Below are 19,349 nucleotides of genomic sequence, written 5' to 3'. Positions count from 1 at the left end.
ACGCCACCTTTTGTCTACCAGCTACCCAATCTGTGATGCAAAGCTCTTAAAAAAACTCCACAAAGGACAAAGTGCTAAAGATGGAAAAGGGGGACATAATAAGCTGAAAACTGACAGCTGAAAATGTACCTACACTGAAATCTAATGAGGTCATCATGTAAGCATACCAGATCAATGTCTTCTTCAATTTTTACTGGAGCAGTCCCAGATAGCAGGATACCACAGGTCATAGCTCCTTGGTTTGACTCAGGATATACAGTACATGTGTTTGTCTTGCCAATATTCAAAAATATAACAAGATAAACCTAGAAAAGGGCATTTGGTGAGCAGTTCTTTTTCCTTTCTGTCTTCCTCATATCAGAATTGTATCATCCAGCATCACACAACATCAATTTTTCAGATTTTTAAACTTTGCAGTCATGTTAAATGCTGTTGCATCACTTCACCATCCCCCCCTCTTTTCCTTAATACTAATGATCAGTAGCAGGAGGCTGGGAAGGGAGAGACTGAGAAGCAAGTGAGGCCATGTGGCAGTTAGATTATGTCATGAGGTGCTCATTATTAAGATCTCTGCGGGTTCAGTGCCTGAGGCTTTTGATGAGCTGCGGACGGCCATGTAATTATATCATCCCAAGCTTCGTGGCAAAGCACAGACATCCCACCAGCTGTAACATCACCGAGGAGGGGGGAATGAGGTCATTTTTGGTGATGCGGAATAGAAAGTGCACCGATGCAGCAGTTGATGTCTTTGTGTGAAATGGTAGCAATTTTGGTTGCGGTGTCAGGTGAAGAGTATAGAGGTGAGCATGAATCAGCAGAAAGGTGGATGGAACTGCATTGTCATCACTTGTGGTGATGAAAACTCTCTAGGATTTGGGGAGATTGAGCTGATTTCATCAACTCTTTGTAGACAGCAGCACCAGCAACTTCAATAAAAGAGTGATAACTTGTTAAAAAAAAGCAGTCATGATTAATATTATGCTGATATTGATCTGCTAAGATGTCTATCTTGTGGGTAGCAGTGTAATCCTCTTATTGAGCGGCTGTGTTAACACATAGAGTGACCTACATAGGGTTTGTTTGGAGGCAGAGGGTGACGGAGATGGTTAGGTGGAGAGGGGGTTAGTCATCTGAATAGCCAGTCATTGCACATTCTTCCTTGAATATCTTGTGCCTACTAGCACTCGCTACCAAACTGGAGACATACAGCGAGAGTGCTGCCTTAGTAATTGCTCTTTGCTACCCTTGGAGTCAGCCAATGCAGCGACATCTGGACTCCCAGGCAGGACTGAGCTCACTGGCCTCCTTTGTGATTCTCAAGTCAGTGAGAAGAACTGAGAGTGACGGCTGCTCTCAGAGCCCCGTCGCCTCCGGCTCTGTGGTGCACAGGAGGGCAGAGAATAAAGGTGGAGAGAATATCTAGACATGAATGGTTCCTGCAGGATGGATGCCTTATGGACTCTGTGTGTGTGTAGTTGTGTTTCATGACCCCGAGGGATGTGGCATTGTGCTCCAACCCGAGACTATAAAGTCACAAAATGTGCTACCGACTCAGGGGTAGAGTGAGATTCCCTGCTAGTATGACAAGAAATGCGGGAATTAAAACTACACTGCCCGCTGATGTTTGTTTGCGCTTTTCATAGCGTGCACACATACACACACGTTTACATGCCTGAGACAGCAATGATGTTTTGTACAAAAACAAACCCTCTGATCCCCCATAATCCCTCTCCCATGAGCTGTCCATCATCTCACTGCTTGGCAACCGGGGGGTACTCTGAGGGCTTCTGTTGGCTCATCCTCTCCTACAGACCAGCCAATGGTGGCCTGTTTTGCAAGTGACCACTTCCTGGGATTTTTTCCCCTCTGTCCCAGCAGAAAGAAAGAGGTAGAGGACAGTGAGGTAGTAAGAGGACATTATGAGAGTCCGGCACATGCTCAGTGTTATAATTGAATTGCGTGTTGTAACCTAGTTCCTAGTCCTTGAGGTGACCTGCAAATAAGTGCATACACAAACTCTCCACATCTATTCTATGTAATGCAAATTCCCAAAATGCATTCATGGATATTCCGATAAAACAAAAATGTTCTATTTTAGTGCAACTCTAACCAGAAGAACTACGGTTACCTGGTAGTTTCTAGAAACACATCACAAAGGTTTCCACACGACCACTCCCACCACTCTTTTATCTCTCCAAGACTTTCTCATCAGCTCTCTCTCCTCTCCTCATCCTGCCAAGACCTGAGAGGCTTTTCCTATAACTCCATCTTATCTGTAAGGATTCTTCTCTTTTTCTCTTTGCCTTCATGACTCCTAATCTATCCCTTATTCTTGTGCTCTAAATCTCTTCCCCAGCTCCTCTAAAAATTCTCCCACTCCCTCTGCCCCTTTTTATACATTCCTCTCAAATCAGGTTGCAACCTTTCACATCTTTTTTTCTGCACAGCTTTTCATCTCCTCTGCTCGCTCCTCCTTCCTGTTCGGACCTTTGATTGGCCCAGCCCGGCTCCTGCTCCTGCTCCTGCTCTTTGGTGCGGATGATTTGGCGAGGAATTGTCCCAGTGGCTTTTCCTCCATTAACATTCTTCCAAGGGATATCTTTCACTTCCAATGAGCGTGCCGAGCCTGATTGTAATCTGTGTTGCGTAATGAATCGACCTCTCACTCTCCCCCTTCCTCTTTCTTTCTGTCACACAATGAAGGACCAATTAGCTCCAGCATGATGTGTGAAAAGACTTCTGTACAGCGAAAAGGGATAACAGCAAACCAATGATGAGTAGACTTCTCTAGTGTGTTGTAATCACCTTTACAAAGTGTGTTTTGACACTTGGAAACCATTCTGATCGGGCAGGGGAGAACATGTTGGTATGACCCAGACTAGAGAGGAGCTTAAGGTCAAAGGTCAAGTGTACTGTGTGATCTCATCCTGAGTGGGAGAGAGAAATATTCTTTATTTTGGGATACTTGAGATGAACAGAGCGCAGAATGAGCATGTAGAAGCTCTGGCTTTTATGAGACACCCTTTTTAACCGCCAAACTCTCCTCTCACTGCTCAGGACGAGAGAAAGTGGCCGAAAGAAATGAAGCATAGAGGAGTGTAATCTATTGTTTTGTGGGTGAGTGCAGGCATCAATTATTTGTAATCATAGTATTTCATTGTTTTTTTTGCTGGCATGCATTGTTCCAATGGTCCATTTCACAATAGCCATTCAGAGCAGCATGAATGGGTTTAGCACCACCAGACTTTGCAGTTCTATCATACGGATATTGTTTTAAACATCATACAGTAGTGATGGGGTTGTTGCCGGGGGCAACTCTTTGTCCATATTCAGAAGAGATGAGGAAATGGCCTTTAGAAAATGTGGTTTTGGGGGATAATGCTGATACCAGAATAATTTTGATTACTTGAGATGAACTGTTCATTCTTGACCTCAACTCAACCCAAGGTCCCCTTACTGTACTTGCTTGTTGTGGAGCTTTCGACTGCCTCTCACGAACTTCCAGAACAAGCTAGTAAGTGGACCTTGAATTGAGATTGTTTTGTCAACTAATTCTGGTAACTGGCAATTAATTCTCCGTTGTTGTTTTTTTTGGCTGATTATATTTTATTTTTATTATATAGACACATGAACACACATCTTCACCGAGAATGCATCCATTTAAATTTGAGGTTAAATTTGTTTGTTTTTTTGTTTTTTTGTTAAAATTTTCCTTTTCTGTCATCTCAAGTCCTGCAGAGTATCACAGTACAAACATATTTCACTACTAAACATTGTAATAATAAGAAGAAAGTCTGTTTCTAAATGAACTAAACCACTGCCTTCTGCATTATCCACTCAATCTGCAAATGTACAGTGATACAGTAGCCAATAATACTACCTTCCAATACAGTCAACATGATATACACAGATAGTGCGTGTATGCACGCGCGTGCAAGACTGCAAGTCAAAGTTAGCAGAAAGTCGTTCTGGGAATGATTGCATACTGCTTTGTCATTACTTTCAGAGAATAGTGGCTATATTACTACGTTTGTGGCACGTTGCCAGCTGATGATGAAGGCATACTTGAATAGCCAAGGAAAATGAATCGTCCTGGATGACTCTCTGTTTCGTTCTGAACAAACAACGGCCTCAGTCTGCAGACGAGACTCCTATCTTGCGAGAGGCAGGGATGACATAGATGGATGAAATAGATAATTCACAGGGAAAAAAGAAGTCAATGAATGTGTGAGGAATAAGCACAAGTCTGTATGAGTGTACGAGTGTGTGTGTGTGTATGGAATAATGAAAACCGGTATGCAGGAATGCAAGTGGAACTGAATATTCATCCCCATAAGGATAAGCCTCACAAACTTTCAAACACTTCTCTTCTTCTCTCTCTCCAGGTCGTCACAGTCGACTGATGAGCAGCCAGTAGGACTCGGGTTGGGCTACACCGACTGGCACAGGTAAACACGACTTCCTCCCTGCCTCTACCTCGGTCCTGACACACTGGAGACATTTAGGGGGAAATGTTTCTTGCATGCTGACATGATTTTGTCAGTTTGGTGTGAGAACTGCCAGCCTTTGAAGCGAGGATGTTCTCTTGCTGCTGCTAAAAAAAAAGCCTCACTTTCAAAGAAGTGAGGGAGCAGCTGGTTTTTCTATTCGTGCATATACTGTATGTCCATGTGGATTACAATGTTAATAATTCATTCTCTGCACTTCAAGGGCCATACTAATATTAATCTGCAAACAGTGAATTTCGAAATTTCAAGGTTTTTATATGACAAAGATCTGTACATATTCACTTAATGCCTATGAATAATACCTGATCTGTGGCATTATTGGCCCTTGGGTACAATTATATTTTTGTCAGTGTAAATATGAGTCTGATGTCTAATATTTGTCAGATTTCTTACCCATACAAACTTCTCTAGCCTTTAAAAATACCAGTGTGCTTTTACTGTGTGCTATGTACATGCAGAGATTGGCTTATTGCTGAAAAATAAAGCAGTTATTTTAGTAAAATATGGCACAATCTTAATTTTGCTGATGATACACTTGGAGCTTGGGCATCAAATGTTTTCCTTAAAATCTGTCACGTTGTGACATCCCATGATGCTTTGTTATAGCCTCTGTTTTCTCCTCACACAGCTGCTCTGCCTCAGTCAAGCTCTGTGTGAAATCTCATCTTCTTACTTTCTAAAGAGAATCAATTAAGTCGACATTTTAGAGGAAAGACTCATGATCAAGAAACTGAACTGCCATTAGTTCTTTCTGTAGGCCATTTATGTTACTTTCAGTTTACAGAAATGTAGTTTCCATACTGATGACCAAAAAGGCTTCTCACTTGGGTCAGAGGCAGTGGAAGTGATTCAGTGTGTTGCTAAAGGCAATTTGAACCACTCCCAAACCAGGCGATGTATCGTACCGCGCTGATAGCCGTGTAGAGATGTTTGGACGCCGGATATGGTGAGAGAGGGAGTGAGAGATTCTGTAATCCCGTGCTTTGGTGGCTGGATTAAAATCCTACGTCCTGAGGTGGGGGAGGGGTTGACTGGTTGTGTTAAGGATGGGTTGGAGGGAGAAGGGGCGGGGCTGGGCTGGGCTGGGCGGGGCGGGGCGGGACGGATTAAAGTCTACAGATCTGTTCCTTGCACAGCTGTGTCAGGGTGGGAGGGGTTTAATGGATGCTAAAGAGGAGGAGCCTGTTTAAAGTGACTCTGATGCCTTTTTTTTGGCTTTTCCTCTGACAGCTTTGGTATTGAATATGCAAGAAGGATGACCAAAGAATCTCAGCTGAGCATAAGCAGTTGCATTATGTAATATTGTAGCTACAAAGTGAAGGCCATTAATAGAGACTTTAGGGATCTCTACGCTAACAGCATGGCTCTGGTCAGCCGGTCAGTCCACCCCTTTGGTCAAAACCGAAAGATCTCAACAATTATTGGATAGACATTCATGGTAGAGAAGACAATGAAGCCCTCTGACTTTGGTGATCCTTTGACTTTTCCTCCAGCATCATGCACTATGAGGTTGACATTTTTGTTTTTAGTGAAATGTCTCAAAATTATTGGAGTGATTACCATGAAATTTGGTACAGATATCCATGGTGCCGAGAGGATGAATCCTAATGACCTTGGGGATCCCCTGACTTTTCATCAAGTGCCACCAACAGGTCGAAGTTTTCTCTTATCCAGTGAAATATCTAAATACTGGATGGATTGCCACAACATTTGGTACAGACATTCATGTTCACCACAGGGTTAATTGTTATAACTTTGTTTATATCTTTTTAATTTGTCCAATATAGAGCTGCAAGGAATAGGCGATTAATCGATTAGTCATTCGATAGAAAATGAATCATCTTAATTAAATGTTTTAGTAATTTGCCGTAAAAGGGCTGGTTTCAGCTTCACAAAGTCATGATTCAGCTTTTCTCTGTCATGATAGTAAATTGATTATCTTTGGGTTGTGGACTGTTGGTCGCACACATTTGTCTGACCGACCATCATGTTTTCACTATTTTCTTTCATTTTGTAGAATCGATTAATCGGAAGAATAACATGGATAGCATTGCTAATGAAAATAATCATTAGCAGCCCTAGTCCAATACTTTGGTTTATGTCCAAATACCTTTCAAAATGAATAACATACCAATCAGTCCCAACTGTACTTTGTGTTTAGTGCTAATAAGCAGATGTTAGCATGCTAACTCTCTAAAGTAAAATGGTAAACATTGTAAACATTACATCTGCTAAACATCAGAATATTAGCATTGTCATTGTGAGCATGTTAGCATGCTGATCTTAGCATTTAGTTCAAAGCAACATTATTCCAGAACAGCCTTGCAGAGCTGCTAGCATGGCTGCAGACTCTTTTATTTGAAAGACTGCCTTGTTGTATTGTGTTCCTGTATTTATTCGTTGTGTAGTAATTATACATTTTCATTATCTCTATACAAAATGAGACATTGGCAGAAGAATTTTTCCAAAAAAAACCCCCATCAAGACACACCCAGTAGTTAGCCCAAAAGTGTTAATACTCAAGGGTGGAGCAGCTTAAACTGCAGCCCCAAAAATGTGCATAATCCTGTCAGCAACTCAACTTTACTGACTTAGCAAGAAGTAAGGTGGTGAGGGAACATTAATTTAAAGAGGAAGAGAGACTAAGAGAAAAATTAGAGAGAGAGAGAAAAGCTCCCATTAGGCTGACACATGCTGCTTTAAGGAGGTGGAGGACTGCTGAGGGAATACGGCCGAGCACAATCTGCACATGCTGGGAGTTTCTGCACAGTGCTGCAGCGGGGTGTCAAACCCTAATGCTGTTTGAATGAGAGAAAGAAGCAGGAGAAGAATGGGAACGTAGGGTCAGGCCCCCTTCAGTAACACTTATGTAAGATTACTTACATAATGACACTTCCAACTGGTGTGTGTGTGTGTGTGTGTGTGTGTCCCTGAGTCTAGACAAGAGGGGCAACTCAACTTTGGGTGGGGTCGGGAAAACAAGAGGAGGGGTACTCAAGCAAACCCTCAACAGCAGGAGAGGATTGTGGGATTATGTGTGTGTGTGTGTGTGTGTGTGTGTGTATGCGTGTGTGTTATCAACGGAGAGGGAGGGGTGAGGGTTAGGAAGGGAAGGTATTAAAGCCAGAGTGGAGGGAGGGGACTGACAAGCATTGAACGCATGTCCACATCTGTGTGTGCAATCCAGCTTTCTACCTCTTTCTGTCTTTCATGCCTGTCCTCCAGAGCTTGTCTTATCTTCTCATCGGTCTCTCCCCTTCTTCTTAAATTTCTTCCTCCATCTTCCCTACTCTTCACTGCTCCTCTTTGCGTCCTCGTCTCTTAATATCCTCTGATCTTAATCCCACTCTATTGTCGCTCGCTTTGTGTCTCTTTGCTTCTCTCATTGTCTGCCCTCAATCCCCCCCCCCCCCCCCCCCCCCCCCCCCTCCTCTCTCTCTCTCTCTTTCTCTTCTGTACTGTCCCTCAGTGTTTCTGGGAGTTTAAAGGGTCAGCAGTGCCAGACAAGAGGATTGGAGGACAGAAGACGTAGTTGCAGAACTACTGGTGGTTGACTTGTGGTTAGCCTTAGCGTGCTTGTGGCGGCAGGGAGGAAGAAGGAGGGCTTGGAGATGGTCACGGAGGATGCCTGTCCCAATGGGGTACGGGAGGAGGAGGAGCAGGAGGTGATGCCCCCTGGAGAGCCTGGCGTGGAAGGGGCCCCGGCCGTCCGGTCCACCCAGGGAGCAGATACGTCTGGAGGTGAGGAAAGGAGGAGGAGGAGGAGGAGTTGAAGTGTCACATACAGTAGATGATCAGAGAGATACTGTAGTCTTTGATTTTGTTTTAAAATTTGAGACTGAGCCCAGTTTAGAGTGTGAGTATTTCCTACAAAGTGATGTGGTTGCCAGATTTATTTAATTATCTTGAGATGAATATGATCTGACAATTCTTCAGAAAAGGTTTTCTGTGAGAGTTTCCCCTGCAGGGCAGTTTGGTTCTCATCCTGCACTTCACACATGGGTAATGTTACTTTTGTGCAAGTCGAGATGTTCCTCTGATCTTCATCTTGCGAGCTAAACAATAATAATACCCCATCTAACGCAGGTTGCCAGGTCTTCTCTTGTGGGATTTGTCTTGCATTCCTTGAGAAACAGAGTTAGGAATTATTAAACAGGGAGTCTCTGCATTGGCATTCACCGCACACCGTGCTGGTAGGTGTTCATTACAGAGGCGGTGGTTAGATGGTGAGAGAGACTGCAGACAAACCACACAGAGGGAGGAATTAAGAGCAGGTAAGCAGGGTGATTCATTATGTAGATGAATAGTATAGCTGAAAAAACAAACTCTGCTGTACACTGAACATTGCTGTAATCTGGTAGCTTTTACAACTTCTTCAGGCCAGGTTTAACAAGGGTCTGGTAGGTTGTTGCCTCTCCATGCCATATTTCATAGGATTATAGAGACTTTAGGTTAGGAAGCTTTAGCTCATCTCCAATCTCTGGCTGAATAGAGAAGCATCTCACGCCTGCTTGTCGGCATGAGTAATGTACACAAAAGTACACGTGGCAGAGGGGCGGAGGGCGGGATGAGATGAGCAAACATTCCTGTGGTCGAGGATGCAGTGACACAGTGAGCTGACCAATTGGGTAAAGGTCAACACGGAGCGCACAGAAACTCACATGGATCCAGCTGTGTGTGTTTATGTGTTTGAAGTTTTGAAGTCAGATGTGTTCAAGTGCACGAGCGAGGTTAGTTTTGATGTTGGTTTTTGCATATGGTTAGAAAGTTTGTTGTGCCATAGAGTGGGATCAGATTTTGCATGTTTCTCTCATCCATGTTCTTTCTCTCTTTCAAACAAACAGGACTATTTCTTTTTCTTTCTTTTTTTTTTTACATTTTTAGACTCACTGAACCATCTGCAACACATTATAGTTCTCCAGATTTCAGGAGGTTTTATACTCAATAATTGTAAGTGTGAGTGAGTGAGTGATTGCTGTGCAATCAAGGCAGAGGTTTAATGCCTGTTCATGTGTTTGCACATGTTAGTGTGTGTGTGGATGCTTCCATTGCAATCACAGCTTTGACAGACTTCATGTTTATCTTGGCTTGTGAAAGATTGCGTGGGGTCCCTGCAGGAACTTAATTTCCTGTTTATACATACTATCTATTTCATATCTGAATTTAGTTTGAGATTATGTCTCTGTGTTGTCACACATTAAATACATTGCTTTATGGATGTGCAGTTTTAACCTCCTTCCCCTATTTGTCCTTCTCTAAGAGCATCATAAATATTTAAGGTTTGTTTTTTGCATGGAGAGAGCTGTTTACACAGTCTTTCTGTGCTCACTGTGGTTATCAAGCCTCAGTGAGGTCTTTGCTTCACCGCGAGACAAAATTGTCTTTTCACCCATCCCGATCTTTTCCATGCAGCTGTGGGACTTTTTTGTATGTATGATGAATAGATATACAGTATCTCTGATGGTAAAAAATAACACTGTCAACCTCTTTTTTAGTGCTAAAAACTGGAAAATGAACCATTTTAAATTTTTAGTTTTTTTCTAAAATACATGAATACATTGACTTCTGATGACAGATACCACTCAGCTCTTACAAAAGCATATTTTAAATTTTTACATGTACAAGCCACATATGCCTATATCACATGAGATTTCACCATGTCCAAAAATCACATTAATGTGAATTTATCACATGTGAAATGATAATCCATGATTTCAAAAGTACAGATATCAAATACCATGAGATACCAACAGCTGCAGTATTTCATGTAGTATTTCGTGGCAGCAAATTATCTGAATTAAATCACCTGAAGGACTGACAACACTACTAAAATTTCTTCTGTATATGAAGATGTTTGCTTCAAGTCTAAACTAGCACCTTTCTTCTTAGTATGTGTCACTTTTTTCAAATGAGGAGCTTAAGGTATCACAATATGACTTGACTTCATGACATGAAACATGAGTCCAGGTTTAAGAATAATAGTAGGCTCGTACATAAAATTACAGTCAAACAAAGAAATCGTACAGTGAATCTACTCTATACAAGTGCTGACTGGACATATTTACTAGCCACATATGTGACTCTGTGTGTAATGACACAGAGTCACATACACGCACTCCCAGGGCTTTAAGTATCTTAAACGGGCTTAGATGGGCTTTGAGACCCTGGCATTAGGGCGTTAGCTGGCTGATGTCGACAGTCCACACCTCTCCCTCACTCTGTCTGTGTGTACATAGCATACAAGACTCAACAGAGGTCATTTATTGAGAAACTTTCTTACAACTGAGAGCATTTGAATCCTGGAAACCTGGAGTTTTGGAGCTCGTTCTGAATGGATTAAACTTACTGTACCTCAAGATGGAGCCTTAATGTGAGACTTTTGAGCACTCTGCTGCGTGACTGGTGTACAGAATTCTGTATGAAGAGGGGTTAATGGACTGCAATCATGCACGATCAAGGTCTCAGAAGGAACTCTCAGCATAATTGTATAATAGCATATTTATATGGTAGAAAATATCTCTTAATTTGAAGCCTTGAAACATGTGAGGCCAGTCCTAACATTCATCAGCCAGCGTCTACTTTTCTTCCCATCAGCTGCTGTTTTATCTTAAAGACTTTTGTGTGTGTGTGTGTGTGTGTGTGTATATGTGTTTATGTTTATGCTTTGTCTGACTTTAATGCCCGGCTAACTCACCTTATCTCTCTTTTCCACTGTTTCTATCTGTGTCTCTGGACCCGTCCATCCAGCCATGCAGCAGGTGTTGGATAATCTGGGTGAGCTGCCCACCTCCACGGGAGCCAAAGACATCGACCTGCTCTTCCTGCGTGGCATCATGGAAAGTCCCATTGTACGCTCCCTGGCTAAGGTAGCACACACACATACTGTAGCCCAGGGTGAGCAGCAGTGAGCAGACTAACCGCTAGCCGGCTCTGCACCCCCCACCCTGCTGCCAGCGGTGTTTTGCTTACTGTGACTGAGGTGCTGTAGTACAGTAAGGCTTTGACTAACACAGAGTGTTCAATGCATCTGAACTATAAATGCATACATACTCTCAGTAACAAACTGGTGCAGATTCACACCGTTGTGTCTTTTTTTACTGACGGTGCATGTATTGCAACACCGCTGCACACAGACAGTGCTGTAGGAAGTTTAGTGTGCAGCGAGTTCAGTTAGAGGACAGCTGTAGTTTCTGCTAGACAGGCTGTTGTCATTTTCCGCCGGTCGACTTCTCCCTGCAGGGCTGGAACTTGTAGAGATGACTAAACATAAATAAATACTCCTCTGACTTTTCATACAGTAACACAAGGCAGATGGTGGCTACCTCACAGAGCAAAATAATCCCACGATAAATCAGCATCCGATACAAAACAAAACTCAACTCCCATTCATCATTAACACATACAAATAAAAAGTAACACAACACTTCAAGTCATGACAATATAAAAACATAACTACCATCTCTCCACGTGCCTCCCTGAGCTTTTTTCTGTCTCTCCCAGGCTCAAGAACAGCTGGAGGAGGTAAAGCTGGAGGCGGTGCAAGACAACAACGTGGAGCTGGTGACGGAGATCCTGGGTGACATCAGCGGGCTCAAGGTTAAAGACGACAGTGCGGCCGAACTGTCCAGGATCCTGCAGGAGCCTCACTTCCAGGTGAGCAAACACACACAAGCTCATTCACACATAGCAAACACCTTATACGCTGCATGTTTAAATCTTTGTTCTGGTGATAAGGCTGAATAGACATGATTTGTGGGAGTAACTTCGCTGCTGTTGGATTGAATATTAACTCAGTGCATTGACGCTATTGTTAACCACTTTTTATCATATATAATCGCAACTTCTTTGCATTTGATACCACAGACTGACATTGTAAAGAAAGCTTACTTTTTCTGCTCCTTATTGACAGTAATTCAACCAACAGCAGTTCACAAATCATGTGTGTAGTACTTTTTTCTGTGCAAAATGTAATATGTCACTAGAAACCAGGGACTAGTTTGGGTTTTTTTCCTTTTAAGGTTTACAGTACAGTGTACATTAAACTGTTAAACTATAGTTACAGTGGCACAGACTTGATGTTTTGGATCCTGTCCTCATGCATCAATAGAACACTAACCTCTATCCCTGTACCTACCAGGGGCATTACACAGGCTAGACCAATAGGAGTTAAGACCTCTGAGCCTAGAGAAGCAATTCCACCAATCAGAGCCATGTGTGCTATAAGCTGGAGGATAAGACCCTGTTGACCTACTGAGAGAAAGAGAGAAACAGAGAGGGAGGGAGAGGCGGGCTAGGGAGAAAAGAGAGAGGGAATAAAAGGAAACTGATATTATGTCACATATTGAGTTTAGACTTGTTTTAGCTTACCTACCAATAAATTGTTTGTGCCTTGCTGCTGGTAATATAGTTTTAAAGGTTGCACAAGTAGTAACTTAAAAACAATGGATTTGGATGAAAGTTTGAGGATGGATATTCAGTGAACCAAGAATTGATTGGATTTGGTGGTAATCCATATTTGGGATTTCAGCCATTACATGATTAGTTCTTTTTATAGCCACAACTTTTAATGCGCCGGTGGGAAGACACATCTGAGACTTTCAAGTCTGTTGTCAAAGAGCATCATGTTCACAGGGTTTTTTTGTTTTAGAAAATCAAACCAGTTATTATAGTTGTTGCAGCATAGCATATGAAAGCATTATCAGGGTTGGTTTAAGCTTCTGCTCTATTGATGGCCCTCGAGTTGATTCTCTTTGTATCTGTGATTGTATTTAATCGACTTCACAAGTATTCTACCTCTAGTCTCTTCTAATGTTTTTCTTTGAAACATCAAGCCTCAGTTTGGTTGGCATCATTTAAAGTGAGCCTATGTAACTGTTGCTAAACAGCTTTCATTGTGGCCATGAGTGACAGTCACAGAATAGAAGTAAATGCTGCATTCAGGCTGTAGCCCTGTGTGGAAAAAAAAATACAGCCTCCTCATTCATTTTAATGCAGTCCAGTGATGCCGATGTGGTATCAAAAGACACAAAAAGCCTGGCTCAGCTTTTGCCGCAACATAACATAATGCAATGCTACGTTATCTAGTGAGATGCTGCGTTGGTCTGTCAAATACATGCAAGTGCACATTCCAGGTAGATTACTTTGTAATGTGAACAAAGCATTTCCACTGTCTGCTTGGCAACCATCAAATAATTACCACCAGTATAGCTTCACACACCCCACCGAAGTAGAACCCTGTGATGTTTTCAGTCTGAACACCCACTAATGTAATAATAGCACAAGTAGAGAAGAGTCATGAAGTCAGTGAACTGATTCACTTTTTCTCCTTTACTTTCTCTCAGTCACTCTTGGAGGCACACGACATAGTGGCCTCCAAGTGCTACGAAGTCCCGCCCCCGGCTGAGACGGCCAATGATGCAGCGGTGAACAGTGCTCTGATGCAGGCCGATGCTGTGCGCATGATTGGCATCCGAAAGAAGGCCGGAGAGCCTCTGGTGAGCAGAGACAGAAACAGTCTGATCGTATCTGCATACAGTATGTGTGTGTGTGTGTTTGTGTGTAGAAGAGGAAGATGGGGGTGTGTGTGTATATGCATGCTAATGTCGACAAGCAGATATCAGAGGATAAACCTCATCCTGCTGTCTCCTCTTCTTCTCAGGGTGTGACATTTCGTGTGGAGAAAGATGACCTGGTCATTGCAAGGATCCTTCACGGCGGCATGATTGACAGGCAGGGCCTGCTTCACGTGGGTGACATCATAAAGGAAGTGAATGGCAAGGACGTCGGCAACAACCCCACCGAGCTGCAGGAGATGCTCAAGGACTGCAGCGGAGGGATCACTCTCAAAATACTCCCCAGCTACAGAGATGCTCCTGCACCTCCACAGGTACACGTGCACATAGAAATGTCAAACAAGATGATAATGTAAACAAACACAAGCGCCGCCACTTACGTAATAAGGGGCAGATGTTGGACAGGGCTGGTGATCTGTCCTTCCCACAATCCCCTGTGCAGGAATGTGAACCCTGGGAGCCCTATTAATAACACTCCACATGCTATCTAGGTCACACTAGCTGTTTCTGTCTCTTGCACACACTCCAAACACACACATGCTTCCTGTAATCTCATTCTCCCACACATGGAGAGTACAGTAATTTATGTTATTTTTAGACATTTTCTCTCGTGCATGCAACACCTATTTTTTGTCCCATTATGGCTCCCAAGCACTCCTGAAGATATTGTGCATTGTAAACAAATAGACATAAACTTGGAATTGCTTATAAGGCTTAAATTATAAACAATGGCAGTAAAACTGACTGAGACATAATGCAAAATCACATCCTGCTCTGTTGCTCAGGGCGCTTTGCACAGTATTTTTTACTGGCTTGTTTTATTGCTTCCTCTGGCTGCTTGTTTAATCTATTACATCGGCCAGAGCACTTACCCTCTCTGGCAAAAGGATCCACTATTGGCGCAGCGTGAACAGCTGTGTAGGGTGCATTGTGGGGACCTAGGATGTAATGGGTGTGAATGAGTCACACAGTTACTGTGTCAGTGTGTGAGATGGCACACTGAGCATGAGCCTAATCAGATTTTCTTTTGATTTCAAGTGTGCCAAATTTTCCTTTGACCACTGCAAAGACTGGGGACTGTTTATCTGCTTATCACAGGTGTATGTGCGGCCGTACTTTGACTATGACCCAGCCAATGACAACCTGATCCCTTGTCGAGAGGCGGGCATGGCTTTCAAGAAAGGCGACATCCTTCAGATTGTTAACAGAGAGGATCCCAACTGGTGGCAGGTGAGTTTTCCTCCAGTTTTTCCCCTTTATGTGTCTGTTGTGGAAGATATAATCATCTGATCTCTGATCTGTGCCAGGCATGCCATGTGGTGGGCGGGGCCACAGGACTGATACCCAGTCAGTTCTTGGAGGAGAAGAGGAAAGCTTTTGTCCCCCGAGACTTCGATGGATCAGGTAGGTCACTACATGCATTTCTTGGTGGTGTTTTGTACAAGCACTGTGAAAGATTCTTAGCTTAGCGCTTATACTCTTAAGTTTCCTGTTCCTCTCTTTAGTAATGTTGATGTAGAACAGTCTGTCAACTGGTTTGCTGCCTGACCTCTGTTCTTTCTCTGTTGCTTTTACCTCTAAAAACTGATATACACTCAGAAAATGGCCCACTCCTGCCCTCGTCTGGCCAAATGCTGCAACAGCAGAGATATGAAAATGCTTAATTGTTCCATCTTGTTTTGTAGGGATCCTTTGTGGCACCATAGCTGGAAAAAAGAAAAAGAAGATGATGTATCTGACAGCTAAGAATGCAGGTCAGATTCTTCACACTGTTGAATCTTAGCTGACATCTTCAGCATCATTATCTTTGATTGACTCACAATTGTGCCTGTGTTTGAACAGAGTTTGACAGACACGAGCTGCAGATCTATGAGGAAGTGGCAAAGGTGCCTCCATTCCAGCGAAAGACACTGGTTCTGATTGGTGCTCAGGGTGTGGGCCGACGTAGCCTGAAGAACCGACTGATGGTCCTCCAACCTACCCGCTTCGGCACCACTATACCATGTACGTCTTACTTGGTTTTATCTGTATTTCAGGTCACAACCCAACCCCAAAGAGTAGGAATAGTTCAGCGAATGACTCATCAAACATTTAACTGAACTTCTTCTGTTCAGACACTTCGCGGCGGCCCCGTGACGAAGAGCTGGATGGCAACTCTTACCACTTCACCACAAGGACAGAGATGGAGGTGGACGTGAAGGCTGGCCGCTTCCTGGAGCACGGCGAGTACGATGGCAACCTGTACGGTACCAAGATTGAGTCCATCCATGAGGTGGTGGCCACAGATCGTACCTGCATCCTGGATGTCAACCCACAGGTATGAGAGAGGTTTAGGGAGAGTTAACATTTTAGATAAGATTGGATAGAATACGATATGTTGAGGGTCCTTTAAGAGAGAACATTTTGCAGCATTTCCTTTTTTGGAGGGAAGAGAAATTAGGGACATTGAAGCTAGGACAAAATGATTTAGGACTGCTTTGTCACCTCCTGTGTTTCCCTGCAGGCTCTGAAGGTATTGAAAACAGCAGAGTTCATGCCTTACGTGGTTTTCATCGCAGCGCCAGATTTTGATACACTCAAGGCCATGCACAAAGCTGTGGTGGACGCAGGCATCACCACTAAACAGCTCACGGTGGGTTAACAACCGTCTTTTGTTCACACATACACACACCTGGTTATGTGCATACATTACACTCCAATTTTTAAAGGATATTTTAATACTATTAGCCCTTTTATTCTCCATATTTATAATTGCTCCCCTTCCTCAAATCCTGCACCAACCCATTTAAAAAATGCCTTAGTCCAGCCTTTATTTTTTAAAAATGGGGCTCAATCCCAATGATTTCAATAATTTTAGACTAATTTCTAAACTTCCCATTTTAGCTAAACTCCTTGAGAAAGTGGTGGCAGATAAACTTTAAGATTTTATGAATGAGAATGCTGTGAACATTTTCAGTCTCATTTTAGAGGTCGCTGCAGCACAGAAATTGCACCTCTGAAGTTGGTCAATGATGTACTTTTAGCAGCTGACACTGAGCGCCCATCTATTTTAGTTCTTTTAGACCTCAGCGTGGCATTTGACACAGTTGACCACGCCACTCCACTAACCTGTCTCGAGGAGTGGGTAGGTCTCAGTGGTACCGCTCTGGATTGGTTCAAATCCTACCTCAAAAATAGGACTTTTTATGTTGGTTGTGGCAAGTGCAGGTCCTCTAGTTCAAAGCTGAATTGTGGGGTTCCTCAGGGTTCAGTGCTTGGCCCAATTCTCTTTTCAGTCTATAAGATACCTCTTGGAGTACACATCAGTTTCCACCTTTATGGGGATGATACCCAAACTTATTTTGAATTAATGAGATTCTCTCCCTCTTAAACTGCCTTGAAGGCAAAAATGGATGACTTTCATTTTTTTTACTATTAACTCAAAAAATGTATTGGTGTTGATGTTGCTAACCCTAAAATCACAAATTCAATTGTGCAGACCTGTTTCTATCAACTTTGTGTGACAGTTAGCAACATGCACAATACCAGGACCCTGAAACTGAAGCACACCCACCCAATTTTTTTCTACTTGCATGTAATAAGTTTCCACAACTCACCTGTCCTTTGTGCATTAACAGGATGTGGACCTGAGGAAGACAGTGGATGAGAGTGCCCGGATCCAGAGGGCTTACAATCATTACTTTGACCTCACCATCGTCAATGACAACCTAGACAAGGCCTTCGAGACATTACAGGCCGCCGTGGATAAACTGTGCAGTGAAACCCAGTGGGTCCCGGTGAACTGGGTGTACTGAGGACCAGCAGCAGTGCTCCACTGACCACTCTGAGCGGGTCACACTGACCCACCAGCATGTGTGTGTGTGTGTGTTTCTGACCACAGAGGCCAAAGAGGAAGACAAGAGGGAAGAGATGCTTCTGCAAAATAACAAAATATTCTTTAAAAAAAAAAAAAACTTCTCTTGGGCCTGCACACCATGCAACTTTTTTTCTACTCAAACTCAAAGGGAAAGAGTGCTTATTTATTTTATAACTTTTTATGAAAGATCTTTCTATTCAATGTGGAATTACAGTGAGAATGAAACAAAAAAATCTGGTCATGGGCCATATTTTTGCATTAATTTATTGTTGTAGTCTTATTTTTTAGTTGTGTCCCCTGAGTTCAAGTGTTTTTGTCGGTTTTTCCTTCACGGACACCTAGGATTTAGGATCGCCATCCAAGCTCCAAAATGAAGACAAGGAGAGGCGTCGGATTCATCAAGATTTTTGAGCAGTCCTTGTCCAAGAAACCTGTCAGTGTCACACATCATTGCCACGTCTGAGCAACTTGTGTACTTGTGTTTTATTTTCACCTCCGTACAATTAATCCTTTAGTGTTGTTATGTAGCTCTAAACTCTTCTATCAGTGTCACAGGATAAGCTTGGCAGAAATAAAGAGGTTGACAGGCCTGATTGTGCACAACTCCTCCAGTATGTAAAAGAAAAAAAGTTATAATGTACTTTTTCAAGATCAAATACTGTCTGTCTTTTAATTTTGTCTAGCTTTGTTTTCTTATGCTAGTTTTTCACTGGTGTTGTGATTTTTAGAGTGTAGTGTTTTGTCACACATGATCATTTGCTTTGTTTTTAATTATCCCGCCTGTCTGTCTGGAGTATGACCGTCATTGCCCTAATCTTTATCGTCTATATGCCAATTTATTAATGTTTTATATATGTGAATGTGGCACAAACCCACTCTCTCCTTATGGCCCTTATCTTCAGTGTTGCAGTATGCCAAAGCCCCAATCATACTCCAAATAAAGTTTGAAATCCATAATTGGTACATCTGATCAATATTTCAACTACAGGCTATAATATGCATTTATAATTTAACACAATATGACTTTGTGTGGCAAATACATCTAGCAAAGCCAAAGGTTAAAACTCCTTTTACGCAAAAAAAACATGTCTTAGACTAGTGTATGTCTTAAATACTTCTAAATCTGTCTTAAAACAAGTATATTTCAAAATGCCACTAGTTTCCATTTCAAATTAATTTCTGAAACCTGTCTTGAATCGGGAGTCATTGTCTTGGAAAGTTACAGACTTCAGGATCAATTTAGGACCCAGATATATGGCCTAACTTGGATGATCTTAGCGACATTTGTGATGTTTTTAAAATTGACCCGTGCCACGTTGTGAAAAAAAACAGCCCTACTACTGCCTGTTGAATTGTTTTCACATCAACCCATGTCTACAGATTTGTTTCTACATTTTTATCAGCAAAGTTATA

At 42.6% G+C, this 19,349-nt stretch overlaps 1 protein-coding gene across 2 annotated transcripts in view; it reads left to right on the top strand.

The window, feature by feature from the left end:
• Positions 1-19,349, top strand: part of pals2b (protein associated with LIN7 2, MAGUK family member b) — a 21,496-nt gene extending 2,147 nt beyond the window's left edge. Inside the window, exons 2-14 of one of the 2 annotated variants that reach the window (XM_042435774.1) lie at positions 4,386-4,448; positions 7,978-8,249; positions 11,256-11,356; positions 12,009-12,161; positions 13,850-14,002; positions 14,167-14,394; positions 15,179-15,310; positions 15,388-15,484; positions 15,766-15,834; positions 15,923-16,084; positions 16,195-16,397; positions 16,584-16,712; positions 17,698-19,349. In XM_042435774.1, the coding sequence (XP_042291708.1) occupies positions 8,120-8,249; positions 11,256-11,356; positions 12,009-12,161; positions 13,850-14,002; positions 14,167-14,394; positions 15,179-15,310; positions 15,388-15,484; positions 15,766-15,834; positions 15,923-16,084; positions 16,195-16,397; positions 16,584-16,712; positions 17,698-17,874 (1,734 nt within the window). In that variant the 5' untranslated portion in view covers positions 4,386-4,448; positions 7,978-8,119 and the 3' untranslated portion in view covers positions 17,875-19,349. The remainder of the gene's footprint in view (positions 1-4,385; positions 4,449-7,977; positions 8,250-11,255; positions 11,357-12,008; positions 12,162-13,849; positions 14,003-14,166; positions 14,395-15,178; positions 15,311-15,387; positions 15,485-15,765; positions 15,835-15,922; positions 16,085-16,194; positions 16,398-16,583; positions 16,713-17,697) is intronic. The other variant, XM_042435775.1, reaches the window with a different exon arrangement.

This window comes from Thunnus maccoyii, chromosome 15, assembly GCF_910596095.1.
Source record: "Thunnus maccoyii chromosome 15, fThuMac1.1, whole genome shotgun sequence".
Classification (NCBI taxonomy): Eukaryota; Metazoa; Chordata; class Actinopteri; order Scombriformes; family Scombridae; genus Thunnus; species Thunnus maccoyii.
This window is presented reverse-complemented; position numbering and strand designations above follow the sequence as displayed.